We start from the raw sequence: 18,437 nt of genomic DNA, 5'->3' as shown, positions 1-18,437 counted from the left end.
AAATAAGCTGTACACATGTTTAAATAAATACTGCAAAATTAGATAAACCTAAATCATGGATTTCAGTACAATTATTTAAGTTTAAATTATTTAATATCTGATAAACTCAACCTGGGTCAGTGTCTGATCAACAACTGTTGTAAACGTCCGTTGTACTGCCAAGTTAGAATATAACCAGATACTGCAGAAAGAGAGGATTTATTTCTGACATGACCCTCACAATAGAGATTTCTATTTTAAGGCTTTCACACCGAGTCTGGTTTTAACATATGAAAAACAGGCACGTAAAATTTTGAAAATGAACGCATGTAAATTAATGGCATCTTTCACATCCAGTGAAAGCAAGGACCTTAAAAATCTATGGATTTACACTTTCACTAGTGACCGTAGCGCGCGACTCGGCACAGTTCTTTTGTATTACGTTAACAAATACGAGCCTCTTGTAATTCCAGGACGAAACACGAGAGAACGTGAAGACGTTAAGACTGGGCGTTTTGAAAATAAACAACCATTAAATAATTTAATAAAAAGCGAATTATTTTGAGTATATGTATAAATATTTAACTTAATTAAGTTTAAGGTGCTGGGAAATATTGAAACGGACCTTTAAAGTTACGTACAAGTGCTTTAATTCCACCTTATAAAGGTGTATGAACCCTGCAAACATGACTTTGTTCATTGCGCTGAGGCGCGACGCGCGCAAAGTTACAAAATTCGAGACGTGCACGACCTCGCGAATCGACAGCGCGCGAGACCCGCGCTCACCGGCGGAGCCACCGCGATTACGTCATTTTCGCCGCTGATTTTAGTTAAGCTTTTTTTTTTGTTAAAAAATTTGTTAAGTCTAATGCACTTTCTGCCATTCTCACTGCTGTGTGCTTAGTAGCTGAACCGGAGCGGAGTTGCGCATGCGCGGGTCAGTTTCTCCGCTGGCTTGCTTTTTACCGGTAATAAGCAAACGCACACGGTATGATAACCGTGCATTTTAATACCGTGGTATACCGTGAAACCGGTTACCGCTGCAACCCTAGTATAAATACAATATAGATACAGGGCTCTCAAGTCTCACGCATTGAGCGTGTGACACACGCATTTGACTGTCTTCACACGCTCACACGCCACACTTCCGATTTCACACGGCGAGAAAAAAAATCTAGTTTATTTACCTCCGATCCATATCTATGTCGCCCTCCACTGGCGATCGATCGCGATATACAACCCCCCCCCCCCCCCCCCCCCCCCCCCCGCTCAACAACTTACGTTAGCCACCCCCCCTCCCGCTCAACAATTACCGTTCGCCACCCCCGTCAACAACTCTCACACTCTGACATGAATCCAAAACTTGAGAGCCCTGTAGATATCTATACAATAGATATGTACACGGAGTGTGCAGTACAGTTGGACTGTAGCTGTAGCAGCAGTAGCCTATTGCTTTTTAGCAGTATAAAGTGCAAATATGGTATGATAGAGGATATATATATATATAAGTTGGGAAGTGTATGGAAAATTAAGGTTGGTGTGCCTTTTTAATAAGGGTTGAGGTGTTGAGTGTCCAAGAGACTGTTCTAAATCAGTTGTATTAGGCCGGGAACATGCAGCTGCCGTTGGTATGCCCAAGAAGAGTGAGGCGTCAGTCTCTGCAGGTTGGAGTAGTGGGTGTTTTGAAAGGTTTCTGGGTGTATCGAAAGTACAGTGGATGTATGGTGTGATTTTTGTTTCAATAGTTCCACAAAAGCAAAAGTATATCCAAGAGCAGAAAGTATATGTTATGAATGCAAAACAGAAAAAAATATATCAAAAGTATATATTTTTTATATAATTGGTTATTTGAAACTTATTTTCGTTTGCATTTTGACAAGATTTTGGTTCCATTGTTTTTGGTTTTTTGGATTTTCCCAGTAAGGTCTTTTGCTTCCGGAATATCTGCTTCTGCTTCGTTTTTTGCTTCTGACTTTTGGAACACATTTCACGTGAGGGAGGGACTTAGATGAAGGCGTTCCTCTGCAATCTCCATTGGTCACTGATTCCGGACTGACACAGAGCTCTGGGACCAAGCCACGCCCACCCCACCAGCTTCCCAGCGTTTTCAAACATGGCGGAACGCGGCGGTTCTGTTTCACAGTAGCATGTAAACTAAGTTTTACCATAAAAGTTTATACAAAGGTTATAATTAATTGCTAAATGGTCTGTAGATATTGCAAATGTACACTGTATAATAACTACATTAAGCATGGCGGTTAATATTTAGCACACTTCACCAGCGCGAGCTTTTTAAAATTTTAGTGAACTGGATGCAGGCATGAAAATCTGTCACCTTGCGGCGAAATTCGCCGTTTTGAAGTTTTCATATTTTGCGGTAAAACAAACTCTTATGAAAAATAGGTAGATAGTAAAATAAGAAACAAGATTTTTTTGTAGTTCTAAATGATGAACCCTGGTATTTTTTACACTCATTTTTGCCGCTGATGTTATTTATTGGTTCAAGATGTAATGGTTTTGACTGAGCCATCTGGAATGGCGAAAGCGGCTCGCGTTTACGGATCTGGCTCCATATATTGACAAGACAGGTCAATATTTTTCAGCGCGACATTACCGTGAGAGAAGTCAACAGGGAAGAGCGTGTTTAAAGCTAGCCTTTAAATTATTATGATTTTTAATTTAATCGCTGCTGTAGCTTCTGTCACCGTTTTGCTACATTCACAATAGTAGCGACTAGTTACTCGCTCCTCCTGGATCATTCGCTAGCGTCCCCGCGGGTCTAAAGTGAGAAGGAAACTAATCCGCACTCTGCGTTTCAATGGACTACTCTTCTTACTCCCACCCCTCCAAGTTAAAATCTTTTTGTTTTTATCTCTGAGTCGGACAGTGTCCGAATGTCATGTCTGACATGTATTATGTTTAGTATCTCTATATTCAATGGTTCAATGAATATTGTTCACTTCTTAATAAAATATGGACAGCACAAGATGCATGTGATGTGTGGTACCTGCAGAACACTGAAAAACTGTGAGTGAACAAAGCTGGTTGTATATAGGGTGGCCACTTTTCAGTATTGCTTTAATTTTGGTATTTGGCTTTAATTTTGGTATTTTTTACTATTATGGATTTTACTATATTTGGCATCACCTCTCGTACACCAGCTGCCCCCCGCTGTCCGTCGCCATACCAGATATTGCAAATACTCATATTTCTTCCACACATCAATGTTCTCTCCATCCAGTTCACTAAAATTTTAAAAAGCTCGTGCTGGTGAGCATGCTTAATGTAGTTATTATACAGTGTACATTTGCAATATCTACAGACCATTTAGCAATTAATTATAAACTTCGTATAAACTTTAATGGTAAAACTCAGTTTACATGCTGCTGTGAAACAGAACCACCGCGTTCCGCCATGTTTGAAAACGCTGGGAAGCTGGTGGGGTGGGCGTGGCTTGGTCCCAGAGGCGGTCTCAGAGCTCTGTGTCAGTCCGGAATCAATGACCAATGGAGATTGCAGAGGAACGCCTTCATCTAAGACCCTCCCACACGTGAAATGTGTTCCAAAAGTCAGAAGCAAAAAACGAAGCAGAAGCAAAGAGAGATTCCAGAAGCAAAAGACCTTACTGGGAAAATCCAAAAAAACAAAAACAATGGAACCAAAAACTTGTCAAAATGCAAACGAAAATAAGTTTCAAATAACCAATTAAATAAAAAATATATACTTTTGATATATTTTTTTCTGTTTTGCATTCATAACATATACTTTCTGCTCTTGGATTTACTTTTGCTTTTGTGGAACTATTGAAACAAAAATCACTCCATATGGATACGACCAAAATGTGGGCGTGTTAATAGTATCCTGACAGTAATGGAACTACACGCATAACTTCTGTTGTGATTCCCAAGTTAAACACAACACAAATCATGAGATCACACAGCACATTAACAGACAGATACATAGACACACACGCCTTACAGCTGGGCTTTCTGAACAGGCAGACACTGTGTCCTCATCCTCCTGTACCATCCTGGATGGTCCAGCAATCTCCCCCTGCAAACAACAAATTAAGATACGTAAATGTTAACGGTCCTCAGGGTTCAGCTATAAGAAATAGGCTGGTTTATGGTACTCACATCATTGTCAAATACAGGAGGGTCCAAAAGAGTCAGCACACCCCCCCCCCCCCACCACCACTGTAAAATTTTCGTCATCAAGTATACAATAATTCTACGATGTAGCCTGTAAGAACAAAAGTGTAAAATCTGAGAAAAAACTGAACCTACCTTTAACATAAGGCTGTGTATCATGAGGACAGACAGGATCAGATGATGTTCTTCCTTCAATTCCCACAATGATGGGGCGTCCGCTGTTTTGCTCTAAAGCAAGGTCTTCTGCAGGAGTGAGGGATGCTACAGGAGGCCCACCATAGCAGCAGTAGCAGTTTTCCTTCTGGTTGCTAAAATATTTTATACAGTTATTTAATATGGTGTTTTGCCTTTTCCTGCACATTGGACTAATCAACTGTACTTACCATTCTGGAGTATATTTTTATATTTCACCTTGACCTGCTGTCACGTTCTCTTAACCCCGCTCATGTTACTTCTAAATCAGGAAATTATTAACATTATTAATTTACTATAACACTTTTAAAATGCCAATGAATGGATTAAATTATATGCCCACGCATTTAATCTGTCTGCAATATTCTGCCAGGCAGCTTCTCTGGCTTTATGAATACAGGACGTGTTGCCCTTCTTCATAATAACGTCTTTATATTCCTGATAAAGACGTATGAGTAGCTCATGTTCAGCAGAAGAAAAAAAAAAGCTGCTCGTTCTTTCAGCTCTTTCGACATTTTCTTGCCTTTTCGAATATCGATTAGTGAGGCTGTTTAAATACTGTGTGCACGAAAGTGAACTGTTTGGCTAACTCAAGCGAGGCTCACTCTAATAAGCGCCGCTTTCATAAGCTCGCTTCGTGGAATACCCCCCCGACCCCACACACGCACAAAAAGACTGCACTGAACCCCCCACCAGAAATATTTGCTGCTCTCCCACTACCTCAGAACCACTGTGTTCATGTATGTTCCATATGACACAGTATATCACTCTCAGACACCACTTAGACCACATTGCACTGTACCAGCACTTTACACCATCATGTCTCAATTGTCTCTGGCCTGTTGTATTTATTGTAATGTTTTGCTGTGAGATTTCCCTATGCTGCACATTCTGCACATTCTTGAACTGCTACCCTGCCACACTTTATGTTGTCTGTTGTACTGTCGATTTGTGTTGCACCACACAGAGTGTGTTGCAACGAAATTTCGTCACTCTGTGTACCTGTACTCAGATGTAATGACAATAAAAAGCCACTTGACTTGACTTGAATTGAAGTTTGTCTTTGTCTGTTTTGTTCCTGTTGTTTCATTATCGGAACTGTTATGTTGTGACTAGTTTCATGTCAATATTTCCAAGTCTGAATGCCTTGTTCTTTTATTGCACTATTTTCAGTCAAAGGGTTGTGTTCTTTTTTTGTTAGTTTGTTTTATTTATACAAAGACGGCACTATTTGAATGTAGAGAATTTAAATTATGTTAAAATAAAAGGCAAAGTGCATTAAGAAGCTGTGTTTTTTTCACATTGCAATTACATGCTGCTGTTCTAAATTCACAAATCACATTCTGTTGTAGTTTGTAGATTTTGTGAAGACTGATAATGTATTTTTTAATAAATTAGTTGAGTGTAAAGTATTGCAATGTCACATTGTGGGGGGGGGGGGGGGGGGGGGGGGGGGGGGGGGGGGGGGCTGCCGGTCGCCCCCCCACAACGTGACATTGCAATAATTTACGGTTACAGCGTCAGCTGTCCTGTTTTGGTCACGTGATGTTCGTCCCTCAGGTGGGCGGGACCCGTGATCCGTCTCACCTGAGGGTCGCTTGTTCGTCTATATATGTCTTGTCTTTGTAGCAGTTGACTGCTGGTTATTATTTCCTTAATCTGGATCTATGTCACGGGTATTTGGCGCACTTTCTATTAAACCATCCTCTTTCCCTGAGACTTGGCGTGATCGCTTTTTAGTTGCTCACCCTGCCCGTCACATGCAAAAGTCTTAAAAAACTGAATGCTGTATTTTTTCAATAACAGTACAAAACTGTAAATTTTAGTAACAGTAAAAATGTGTTAAATCTACAGCAAAATGGGAAATCAACTGCAGTTGTTTACCATTTTTTTTTTTTACAGGAAAGTTGTAAAAAAAAGTCCTTTACTGTATTTCTCATTAACAGTACAAAATTGTACATTTTAATGACAGTAAAAAATGTTAATTTTACAGTAACATAATGGCAACCCAGCTGCCAGGTCTTTACAGTTATTTTACAGGAAAATTTGTTAGTGTGGGTCAGTAGCACCTCCAGGAACTCTTCTGACACACGTGCAACCTCTTCAAAGTGGTGAAGGATGAACAGGTGGGCTTTCTGCCGCAGGTCCGGGCACCAGTAAGTGTCAGCCAGTTTATAGATGCCTATGCAATTCTCCACACCCAGCTGAGCTTCTAGGAACTGGCAGCAGGCACGTACAAGGCCCGAGACTAAGAACTGGAACTGCTGCTAGCAGCTCCTCCACGTTGTCTTCATTTATGGGCACTGAGTGTGTGTAGGCATAATCAACGATCAGCCACATCATATGTGGGGAGATGCCAGGAATGTTGTAGATACGCTTCTCTGGAGGGCACCAAGTCACTGGTGGACAGTGTCTTGTGGAGGAAGGATACAGGTCACCCTTAAGTGTTTGAGTTTGTAATTTGATGCCTTTGGAATGAAAAAATGTAATCTATTTAATTATTATTCTTATGTTCTGGATCATGAAGTGGGCTCTGGGGGAAATGTAGCTTCACAGGTTCACTGTGATCATAAAACTTCACACTGAAAAATAAGCTGTACAAAAAACAAATATATTTACAAAAATGTGACTATCATTGCCAGTCATAGAAAGGTCTTATGAACAAATTCTAACAGAGGAGTGTTCCTTTGTAGATTTAGATTTTTTATTTTAGTTTGTAGGAATGCTTAAGTGGTTATCCATGCCTGCATGTTTCACTGGGGAATGAATATGAGATGAGACAAGTCTAAGTGAAGTCTCCCAGTCATCCAGCAACCAATCAGAGAATGCATAAATACGTACACGAGTTCAAGATTTTAAATGAAGGTCTGGCAGAGTCTGCCAGGAAGCTACAATTGGGCTGAGGTCTGGTCTTTAAGCAGAACAAACTGCCAAGAATATGTTAGCATCCATCAGTGGGTTCATGATAAAATCAAGTTTTATCATGTCCATCTGAATCTCCTGATCTGAACCCTACCGGAAACCTGTAGAGTGAATCCACAAGCAAGGACTCAGGACTTTATGTTTCCCATAAAATATAGCCTAACTCAGTATTATAATGCATTTTAATTACAAAATCAAGTATGTTTACTATATGGACAAGGGAACCATGGATTTATATCCATTATAACTTCCTTATTAACATTTTCCAGGGGTAGCATATCTCGATAGACTAATATCCCATATCAAATAATGTTTCCCTTATCAAATATTGTTTCCCAAATCAAATACTTCTCGTATCAAATAATACTTCCCTCATCAAATAATACTTCCCTTATCAAATAACGCTCCCCTTATCAAATAATACTTCCCTTATCAAATAATACCTCCGTGCAGACCCATGTTTTTTTATGTCACTACTTACTTACTCCGTAGTGATATTCACATAATCTAATAGTTTGGGTTAAAATCGTTTTAGAATAGTGAGTGAGTATAATGTGTTATATAATGTGTTTCTTTCCTTGTTTTTACATTGGACTACAGCAGGTAAAGAAAACGCATCTTATCTAAAATTTGTGTGCTGAGTACCCTTAAAGGATTGTTGCAGAGGTGGGACCAAGTCAGTGTTTTGCAAGTCTCAAGTAAGTCCAAGTCTTTATACCTCAAGTCCCGAGTCAAGTCTCAAGCAAAGACACTCAAGTCAAGTCAAGTCTCGAGTCAAGACAGGCAACAGTCAAGTCAAGTCCCAAGTATGAAACTTGGAATTTCAAGTCCTTTCGAGTCTTTTTTTTTTTTTTTACCAATGTTGCAGGTATATTTTAAATGTAAATAATAGACATGCGTTCTTTTTTAAATCTGTATTCTCCTCAAATCTTGATAAAACATGTGCAACTGAAAACACGAAGTATTAAAAAAAATTAAAATTACACCTCTTTATTGCACAGTTCAATTTGTTAAACTTAGCTGCAAAAATATTCATACTTTAAACTACAATTTTCCAGAAATAAATATTCTGTGAAAAAGTCATAAGTAGAACTCCATGTTCAAATAAAAAGTGCTGATATTTTCACAGTAGGCTACAATACAAAGAACCATAACAGCATTTTCCCTCTCTTCTCTTATCTGGTTTCTTGGAGAACATGTGACACAAGACAAACAAATATAAGAACTGAACAATTAACAGGAATCTGCAACTTTAGACATTTCAGTAAACTATTCTGCATTGCATTTGCTGGCCAAAAGTCTGTATGTCATTTGTGCACGATGAGGCCGTAGAATGATGTCCCCATAGCTGAAAACTCGCTCCACTTTTGTCAATATATTTTTTTCTCGACGTAGATGTCTTCAAATACACAATCCATGCTGAGATAGAACTGGATATTATGATGGTGACAGAGAGAGGCTCTCTTCCCCGAGTTCAGATACAGAACCCAGGGTTGCCAACTCTCACACATTGAGCGTGAGACACACGCATTTGACCGTCTTCACACGCTTTCACGCCACACATCCGATTTCTCACGCCGGAAAAAGATCTAGTTTATTTACCTCTGATCCACATCTATGATTCAATGAGTTACTAGTTCGCTCTGGCACCAACCACTGGCGATCGATCGATCGTGATATAATACTTAATTTGTGTCCATTTTACACCCCGCCCGGTAAAAATTTACGTTCGCCAACCCCCCATTTGATTGGTTGTGCTGCAGCTCATGCACACACACGTACAGAGTGTGGAAAAGCAGAGGACCGGTGTTCTGAAAATCTGTGCTACCCCTCGAGCTGTCCTACCTTGGGCTACTGCGCATGCGCATGCTAAGATTACGTCACTCTCAGCGCACATGGCGCACACCCGTAGCGCAAAATTATAGACATATCTATCGATTCTTGCTACCATGTCAAAATGTAATACCACAGCAGTAGCTGTACGTACGATCATGTTATAGGCTATATTACCTTATCCGAACGTGCTTCTACCATTGATACTGTATGTACGATCATTTAATAGGCTATATTACCTTATATGAACGTGCTTCTGCCATTAATATTGTAGGTATGATCATATTATAGGCTATATTACCTTATCCGAACGTGCTTCTAGCATTGATACTGTATGTACGATCATTTAATAGGCTATATTACCTTATATGAACGTGCTTCTGCCATTAATATTGTAGGTATGATCATATTATAGGCTATATTACTTTATCCGAACATGCTAGCATTAATATTGTAGGTACGATCATTTTATAGGCTACATTACCTTATCCAAACATGCTTCTACCATTAATACTGTAGATGCGATCATTTTATAGGCTACATTACCTTATCCAAACATGCTTCTACCATTAATACTGTAGGTACGATCATTTTATAGGCTACATTACCTTATCCAAACATGCTTCTACCATTAATACTGTAGGTACGATCATATTATAGGCTATATTTACCTTATCCGAACGTGCTTCTAGCATTAATACTGTAGGTACGATCATTTTATAGGCCACATTACCTTATCAGAACGTGCATCCAGCATTAAAACAGTAGGTACGATCATTTTATAGGCTACATTACCTTATCAGAACGTGTGTACAGCATTAATACTGTAGGTAGGTATGATCATTTTATAGGCTATATTACCTTATCCGAACGTGGTTCTACCATTAATAAAATCACAAGTCATTATTGAAACAATGCACTGGAGCAAAACAAATTTTTATTATACATTATGATACAGTTATTGCAAATTATTCTAGAATAAAACTGTGAACATTAAAAATACTACAAAAATAACACTGCAGTTTTGGTCTCTCAGCGTTGGTCTGTTAAAATTTCTGTACTGCATCGGTAGTTGTACCATTTCTGTTATGTTCTTGTCGTCAGCATCACCTTCTAACATGGAGAAATGACAGCGCAAACGTCATGAACGTTACATGGTTATTTACTTGTATTTAAGAAAATTGCTTCAGAAATATAAAATAGCCAAACTGAACGAATGTTAAGCGTTAAGAAGTGCTCGTTTTGAGGTGAATCAACTAAAACCAGTTAGTGTAGGACACTAGAATGAACAGATGGATAAAATCGAGTACGGCGAGGCTAAAACAGACATTTGAAACCTCCACTTGTTGGAAACACTCGAGCAAATAGTAATATTTACGAGGTCTTTCCTAGGATAATCACAAAAATATTTACCAATTGTCGAAAACAACACAATAAAATGCAAAAAGATTTACATTGCAATATGATTAAAAACGATAAATGGGCAAAACTCACCGTTATTCCAAGACAAAAAACAGCTGGTAGCGCAAAATTCTGGGCTACGCTGACAGTGACGTAATCTTAGCATGCGCATGCGCAGTAGCCCAAGGTAGGACAGCTCGAGGGGTAGCACAGATTTTCAGAACACCTGTTTGCGTCAGAAGGACGGAAATGAAATTAATGGGGCACACTTTATAAATATTAATATGCGTTTTAAAATTTAGATTTGGGGTAAAAAAAAATCAAGTCTTTGCAAGTAAACAGGTTCAAGTCCAATTCAAGTCCCAAGTTATTGATGTAAAAGTCCAAGTCAAGTCTAAGTCTCTGAATATTTTTTCAAGTCAAGTCAAAAGTCTTAATATTAATGACTCGAGTCTGACTCGAGTCCAAGTCATGTGACTCGAGTCCCCACCTCTGGATTGTTGTGATACTCTTCCTTTAAGCTGTTGTGTGGGAGTGGGGACAGGGGGAGAGAGAGAGAGGGCAGGACAGGCTCTTGGGACTGACAGGGAAGCAGTCACTTTTTGAGTGAGTCCACTTGTGTTAATTTTTAAATAAAAATAGTTGACAAGCTGTCTGGGAGTGAATACTTGTGCGAACGTTACAATACTCCTACCAGCCTACTAGCCGTTCTTTTTTTTTCTCATTGTGTAATTGACACCATATTGTCATGCCCATGCCACCTTTCGATACTCCCATGTCACCTTTCGACACACGCCACCTTTTGTCATGGCCACACCTCTGGTGTACAGAGATCTAACTTTGAGATGAGCTTGTACAACTTCTAAGCCCCACCCCCTCTATCCATCACCGTCCATCACCAGCCCCACCTCTATAAGGCCCTCTAATGCAGACTTATTTCAGTGCTTAGGTGTTTGTTTGACCACAAATAGTGTTAAATATGCAGTAGTGCTGTCAATTCCAGGTGCCGCGATTAAAAGTCCTCACTAGGATTTTGCTCAGGCTTCCTGGATTGTGTTGATTCCACTAATTTTACCTGGATTGCTAATTAGAAAATCTAGCAAGCTTGAGCAAAATCCTGGTGAGGACTTTTAATCACGGCACCTGGAATTGACAGCACTAATATGCAGTAAACCACTTATGAGACACCGTGAGAGCACAGGCTCACAATAATACCAGGACAAACACCAAGCTGGGAACATTATGAAGGTATTTTCAGTCATTTTAAAATATGCCAATGCTAACCTGTAGATTTAACATCAGAAACAAGCTAATCTTAGGTTGCCAGCAACACCACACCAACTTTGTGGTGTGTGTGTGTGTTTATAAATCAAGCAGGGGTTATGTCAAGCAAATATACATTTTTCTTTTTAGCTTGGTTTTCTTCATCCCACTAACTAGTCTTTGTGATGTAAGCTGTTTTTAGCAAAGGACGGGTGGACAGACACATGTACAGACACATTTTTTACAACAAATTTAGAAGTCTATAAATCATTTTAGGTTATAGCAGGTTATAATCAGCCCAACTAGGGCCATACAATTTCAGTTCGTTGTAGTCTAAAGTTATAATACATAAGAGTAAAGGACGATGATGCAAAATAAAAAATAAAGTGCACATTTGCATCATTTGAGGTTGTAAGCATGAAGAAATCAGTCTAACCCTCTGCAGACATACTGTCCCCAGCAGTCTACAAAGAAATGAACAGAAGGCAAATAAACCAGCCATTTTTCTTTCCACCTTCTTGCAATTTCAAGCTAATGAATAAAGATTTGAATAAAGATCCTGACATTTGTATACTCTCTCTCTCTCATGCTGTAAAAGCTTTACTTTTTATGTCTTTATTTTGACATAAATCTTTGAAAAAATAAGTTCACCCAGTATGACTGTGGATCTGTGACAGGTCAATAAATGCAGCATTTGTTGACAATGCACCCTGGGTTTTAGTTTCCACTGCATGACCTCTAGGCCGGTGAATTAAATGACTATGATCGCTGTGGGCAGAAGCTTCCGGTCCCTGACACTCAACCAATGAACAGACTCGATCGCAAACACGACTCAGCTCTGGTCCGTTTTGCTGACACTGTGGTTAGAACTGTTGTAATGTAAAGTTTACACATTTCTAAAAGCTTAGAATTCAGCACATAACATACTATAAGTTCCAACCTTTTCAGTTTGGGAAGTAAAAACTGTTATCTGTCAGAAAAAGTTTAGAAAATGTATCACAAAAAGTCTATTGTAGCTTTAACCATCCATACTGAATGTACTGAATGTCATCTCATGTTAAAATGCTGTATAGGCCTATGATATACCATATGTAATTCCAGTTATAGATAGGCATAGGGTCATCATGGTTACACTACAATGTTATACCACAAGCAACTGAAAAAAAATGTAAAACAGAACTAACTTATTAAAATTAGATATTGCAGGGTTGCCAACTTTTCAAGATCGCTTGGAGTGAGATTTGAACCTGTAGGAGGTGGCGTGTATAAATTGTTGACCGGGGGGGGGTCTCGGAAGTGTGGCGTGAGAGTGTGTGAAGACGGTCAAATGCGTGTGTCTCACGCTCAATGCATGAGACATATTGACATTTCGGTTTAGCTGGATAAGATACATATCTAGCTACTGTAGCTAATGATGGTCAACCCAACCGGTCTTCCAATTGAAGTACAGCAATTTCACAATTTGTTTAGCAGGTTGGACAGGGGTTCTAGGGTATTCCCATAAAATAAGCTAGCCAATCAGAAAGTGATCACGAAATCCACAGTGATGCTTATCACACTCAATACAGCTGATAACAAAAACCTCATGTAGTTAGCAGTAACATGATTAGTAAGTTTGATTACTAGTCCCAATTCTAGCTATTGGTAATAAGTTAGTAACACCATCTTCCCTTTTCAGGTAGGCTATGAATGATTCCACTCTCTGCTCTGGGGGGAACCAGTGAACCAGCATTACAGATACCAGTACACTAACACTGACAGCAGTGGACCAGCATTACACAGATACCAGTACACTAACACTGACAGCAGTGGACCAGCATTACACAGATACCAGTACACTAACACTGACAGCAGTGGACCAGCATTACACAGATACCAGTACACTAACACTGACAGCAGTGGACCAGCATTACACAGATACCAGTACACTAACACTGACAGCAGTGGACCAGCATTACACAGATACCAGTACACTAACACTGACAGCAGTGGACCAGCATTACACAGATACCAGTACACTAACACTGACAGCAGTGGACCAGCATTACACAGATACCAGTACACTAACACTGACAGCAGTGGACCAGCATTACACAGATACCAGTACACTAACACTGACAGCAGTGGACTAACATTACAAAGATACCAATACACTAACACTGACAGCAGCTTTACACAGATACCAGCAGGGTTGCCAACTTTTGAAGATCGCTTGGAGTGAGATTTGAACCTGGAGGAGGTGGAGAGTGTGGGGGGGGGGGATGGGGGATGGGGTGGCGAACATAAAATGGACACAAATTAAGTATTATATCGCCAGAGCAAACTAGTAACTCATTGAATCTTAGATGTGGATCAGAGGTAAATAAACTAATTTTTTTTTCTGCGTGAGATATCGCAAGTGTGGCGTGAGAGCGTGTGAAAACGGTCAAATGCGTGTTTCACGCTCAATGCGTGAGAGTTGGCAACCCTGATAATTGTGATAATTATTAAACAGATCACAATTTTATTGTATATATTCAACTTTCATTTTATCATTTATTGACCAAAAATCTCTTACAGTTGCTCCGTAGCACTTTATCAAAAGGCGCGGATACTGAGCAAAAATCAAACAAATAAAAACCTGGTGCAGCTGGAGGTCTAGAGGACTGTTTTGAGAATCTTTGGTCTACAAATGCTACTATATGTCAAAGTGTAGCCTGTTGTTGGCTACTTCAGGCCCAAGCACATGTCAGGTTTTCAAACACTTTACAACTATGAAAATAGCTAAATGAAATACATCTTATCTCTTAAATAGGGTAATCCTACAAGTTTGTCATCTTTGCTAGAACCAAATGATGCCTTTCCACAGGTGATTTGTTTTAAAAGTTGTGTCCGATACATCTAATCTGAGATTCCAAATGTTTCAGTCCACTCCTTCAGGTAATTTCTACTATTTTTTAAATACCTATTACATGTGCAGTCGTTTATGTTTTTTAAGACTGCTGGGGTCAGCAAACGACTTTGAGCACATTGTGCATGCATAGGGTTTTGCACCAGTGTGGATGTTCTGGTGAATTTTTAAGTTATGTTTTTGAACAAAACTTTTTCCACACCAAGTACATGTAAAGGGCCTTCCACCATTATGCATTGTGAGGTGGTATGTTAATCCTTGTTTTGTTGAAAGGCTTTTCCCACAGATATTACAAATAAATGTACATTTTGGACTGTGGCTACTTTGCTGTAATTCTTTGCTGTGCATCCTTTTATGCCTTCCGAAAGGGCTTGGATCACTAAATGACTTTGGACACAGAGTGCAGACATATGGTTTTGCACCTGTGTGGATATTCTGATGGATCTGCAGGTTAGTTTTGTTAACAAATCTCTTTCCACACTGAGTGCATGCATATGGCCTCTCTCCAGTATGCAGTGTGTAATGAACAGTAAGCGAATATTTTGACGAAAGACTTTTTCCACAGATGTTGCAAATAAATCTAGGTCCTTTCTTTTTCTTCCCACTGGAATGACCCAAGGTTGTCTCAGACGCATTTGAAGGTTTAACTTTTGTGGCCGTTGTGGACATGTCAGCATTTTCTTCCAGTGTTACAAGTACACTGCAATCTGAGCTGGTAGATTCTGGGTTATTAAACAAAGCTGTGTGGTCAAGTAGACCAGGTGGCACTACATTTAAAAAATCACACTGTTCATGCTCCTCAGTTCTTCCATCATTGTCCCCCTCTGCTTCTTCCTCCTTCTCCTCCTCCTCCTCCTCCTCCTCTATGTCCCCCTCTGTTTTTGTTGGAGAGAGTTGGATATGTTGAAGGCTCTGATGCTCTATCTCGAGATCCCCATCAAGAGCCAGACAGTCCTGAGTCTCATATTCACAGTCTAGGGTGAAGCCTTTGTTGCACTCAGCTTCTGTGTTTTGGGACCCATGTTCTGCAATGCTCTCAGGTTCAGTCTTGAGGTCTGAAATTTGGCGGTTCGAATCTGTATGATGAATAGTATGAAATACATCTTTGGATGCTGCTGGCAAAAAAGAAGCACATACAAAAATCACTTGTCATGTACGTTTTCAATTACCAACCACTGCAAACAATGTAATGTGACTTCTGTGCTAGTTTGTTGGAATTGCTTGAGTCTGCATGAGTATTGCTTGAAATCTATGCAATATAATTTCAAAATCTAGGGTTCAATAGCTTTTGAACACATTTTTTGAATTGCATAAACATATATGAAAGCATAAATTTATATATGTTATGTAAGCCAATCATTCAACAAATAAAGGACCAAATCAATGATGAATAAAGAGATAAGTAATTACTCTAAATGAGCTCTTGGCCTTTGCTCACAATGCTAGTGAAAAGTAGCCAACATTCCTAAGTCTGATCTTACCATCCAATTTACCCTTTGTTCTGCCCATAATGGATATCTCCATCTCTTCCTCTTTTATTCCTGCCAACACAGGACTCCAGTGCTGCAAGACCAAATAAAAAAAATTGTAGAAAAAAACAAGGACATGCACAAAATGCATGAAGATAGGCATTGTAAAAGCTCTTTGTTAACACTCCATTAACAGAAAATGCAATTTACATCTTTGTAGCATGTAAGCATATATTCATACCCATGAAGAACAAATCTTCATAATTAATTCATGGTCAAACATTTCAGTTGATCATATTGTAATCTTTGGAAAACTACTAATTCTACAACACCGTGTGTTTATGGTGTCATAACAGATACAAATGTTTCACAATGTTTAACCTTCCTCTAGTGTTAGGGTCATGACCGACTCATTTGTAGGTTTTAAATGCACAAAAGCACAAAAGCACTAGGCCTACATAAATTTGTTTATTGCATCAAGACTTTTTGACTTTGTCAGGAACTTCTAGTTAAACAAAATAAAAAACTTACTAAATTATAAAATGCTCTTGTTAAAATTGAGATTTCTGTTGTGAGGGTCAGTTTCGACCCAGGTATAATTAGAAAACAATAATAATTGCCAAAACTGAAATGATAAACACACTATATACCAACAGCGAGCTCTTCCTCCAACCATTTTGATCTTCAGTTAGGGGCTTCAATCTTTGCCTTTTTCACAAAACAAGGAAAGGCAGACATTTACAGTAAAGCCAAATCAGTTTAAAGTTGTGTATACTGTTGTGTATGCTGTCAATAGAAAGTCCTACGGGGGCACAACACACATTAAAACCAATACTTTCATGGTTAAGGAAGCCTAACAACACAACCAAGAGGTAAGAAACAAAATGGATGGTAAATAATTTGTTTTTATTGTGTCTAATGGCTGATTTGAGTCATGGGTCAAAACTGACCTGTTAACATATGAGAGAGTAACAGACAGGAAGCTAACACAAGAGGAAGGTTACAAAGAATCCAAACATGATCTAATGTTGATGTTGATCTAATAAGGAGAATCACATCATCATATGCACAGAATACACATTTTATGTAACTAGCAAAACAAAAACGCTTTAATAAAAACATCTTGGTTATTTTAGGTTTTCAGATGATGACATTCAGCAAATAACATTCATGACAAATACCTACCCACTGACCTCCTTTAGGTTTTCTTTCACTCTCCACTGTCTTTTGCCCACACTCTGAAAAAAGATTCATATTATAAACTTGTGTGTGTATGTGTGTATATATATATATATATATATATATATATATATATATATATATATATATATATAGACACCTAGCTGTCTTCATAAATACTGTCTTCATAAATATATAGTGTTTATGAAGACAGCTAGGTGTCTAGATGCATATATATATTATTTATGTACATATTCTGGGTAAGATGGTTCTTGTACTAGCTACACAATCCAATCCAAGATCCCCAGTCACTGACCATATAGTTTTTTTAAACAATCTGCACTTCCAGTACCCGAGAGCCTGGGATTTGTGTTCGGATACCCCATTTTCTCCAAACCCATCCTGTGCGCGAGATTCTCCTCCATAATCTGTAGTCTGCGCTTTAAATCTTCGTTCTCGGATTTGCTCAGTGTTATTTCCATTTGTAAAGTCGCGCTCCACTCGTCGGTGAGCGCACATATGTCTGTAACAGCTGTTTTCAACAGCGTGTCAAGGATAGCGGTTAGCTGAACATGAAACCGTGAGTCGACCACCGCCATCTTTATTATACAGTAAATAATGTCTTAAGAAGGAATTTGTATGAGCAGGTCATACAGCAAAGATGCTTTTTTGGTCACCGCCTCCATTGCTCAAGGAGTTCTTCCGGTTAACGGACAAACGCTTCAGTAAAGAAAACGTGGAGGCAGACATATGTGTCTGACACCTACCGGACTGGACCAGTGGCTGCGCAAGAGGTTCTCAATCACCCATAATTGAGTTTTAAACAACAACAACAACACCTATATACTTCATGTACCCTTCGCAAATGTTTTAGGGCGGATGTTCATTGCAGATAAGCCCTTAACAGACCCCCGGTTCCTTCCTTACTCCTAGGGGAGCTTTACCACCGTTGCCTTTGGCTTGTTGATTAGTCCTATTTTAATTCGTTTTTACCTGATGTTTTCAACGTATAATGTTAAAATAAAGAGGTGGCCATTAGCAAAACCTTGGGATGGGGAGTGTGGAATGTCTGAGTCCAGTTCCTTGATTGTATTTATATGTACACTATAAACATTTAGTGTGATGTACAGTCATGGCCAAAAGTTTTGAGAATGACAA

The 18,437-nt window shown here is 39.1% G+C and overlaps 1 protein-coding gene across 7 annotated transcripts; it reads right to left on the bottom strand.

The window, feature by feature from the left end:
- Window positions 1–14,140: 14,140 nt before the first annotated feature.
- LOC143474132 (uncharacterized) lies at window positions 14,141–18,005 on the bottom strand. Of its 7 annotated transcripts, none has more exons than XM_076971463.1 (5): window positions 17,596–17,732; window positions 17,286–17,338; window positions 16,751–16,808; window positions 16,113–16,194; window positions 14,141–15,746 (listed from the first exon to the last, which is right to left on the bottom strand). In XM_076971463.1, exons 1-5 carry the CDS (start codon window positions 17,596–17,598, stop codon window positions 14,689–14,691), a joined length of 1,254 nt encoding a protein of 417 aa, XP_076827578.1. In that variant the 5' UTR covers window positions 17,599–17,732; the 3' UTR covers window positions 14,141–14,688. The 7 variants fall into 7 exon arrangements, with proteins under 7 accessions (XP_076827578.1, XP_076827579.1, XP_076827577.1 ...); XM_076971464.1 differs by having other exon boundaries at window positions 14,141–15,743; XM_076971462.1 differs by lacking the exon at window positions 16,751–16,808 and having other exon boundaries at window positions 17,632–18,005.
- Between the last annotated feature and the right edge of the window lie 432 nt (window positions 18,006–18,437).

Source organism: Brachyhypopomus gauderio, chromosome 13 (genome assembly GCF_052324685.1).
Source record: "Brachyhypopomus gauderio isolate BG-103 chromosome 13, BGAUD_0.2, whole genome shotgun sequence".
Lineage (NCBI taxonomy): Eukaryota > Metazoa > Chordata > Actinopteri > Gymnotiformes > Hypopomidae > Brachyhypopomus > Brachyhypopomus gauderio.
The sequence above is the reverse complement of the archived record's forward strand: the minus strand, read 5'-3'. Positions and strand labels throughout refer to the sequence as shown.

What these genes read in the sequence shown, in the direction of transcription:
- LOC143474132 (XM_076971460.1), bottom strand. Translation starts at nt 17,878, where the DNA reads ATGGCGGTGGTCGACTCACGGTTTCATGTTCAGCTAACCGCTATCCTT. An exon ending in TTGTTTAAAAAAACTATATG is followed by an intron (nt 17,339 to 17,595) that starts GTCAGTGACTGG and finishes ATCTTTTTTCAG; the next exon opens with AGTGTGGGCAAAAGACAGTG. An exon ending in AACCTAAAGGAGGTCAGTGG is followed by an intron (nt 16,195 to 17,285) that starts GTAGGTATTTGT and finishes TTGGTCTTGCAG; the next exon opens with CACTGGAGTCCTGTGTTGGC.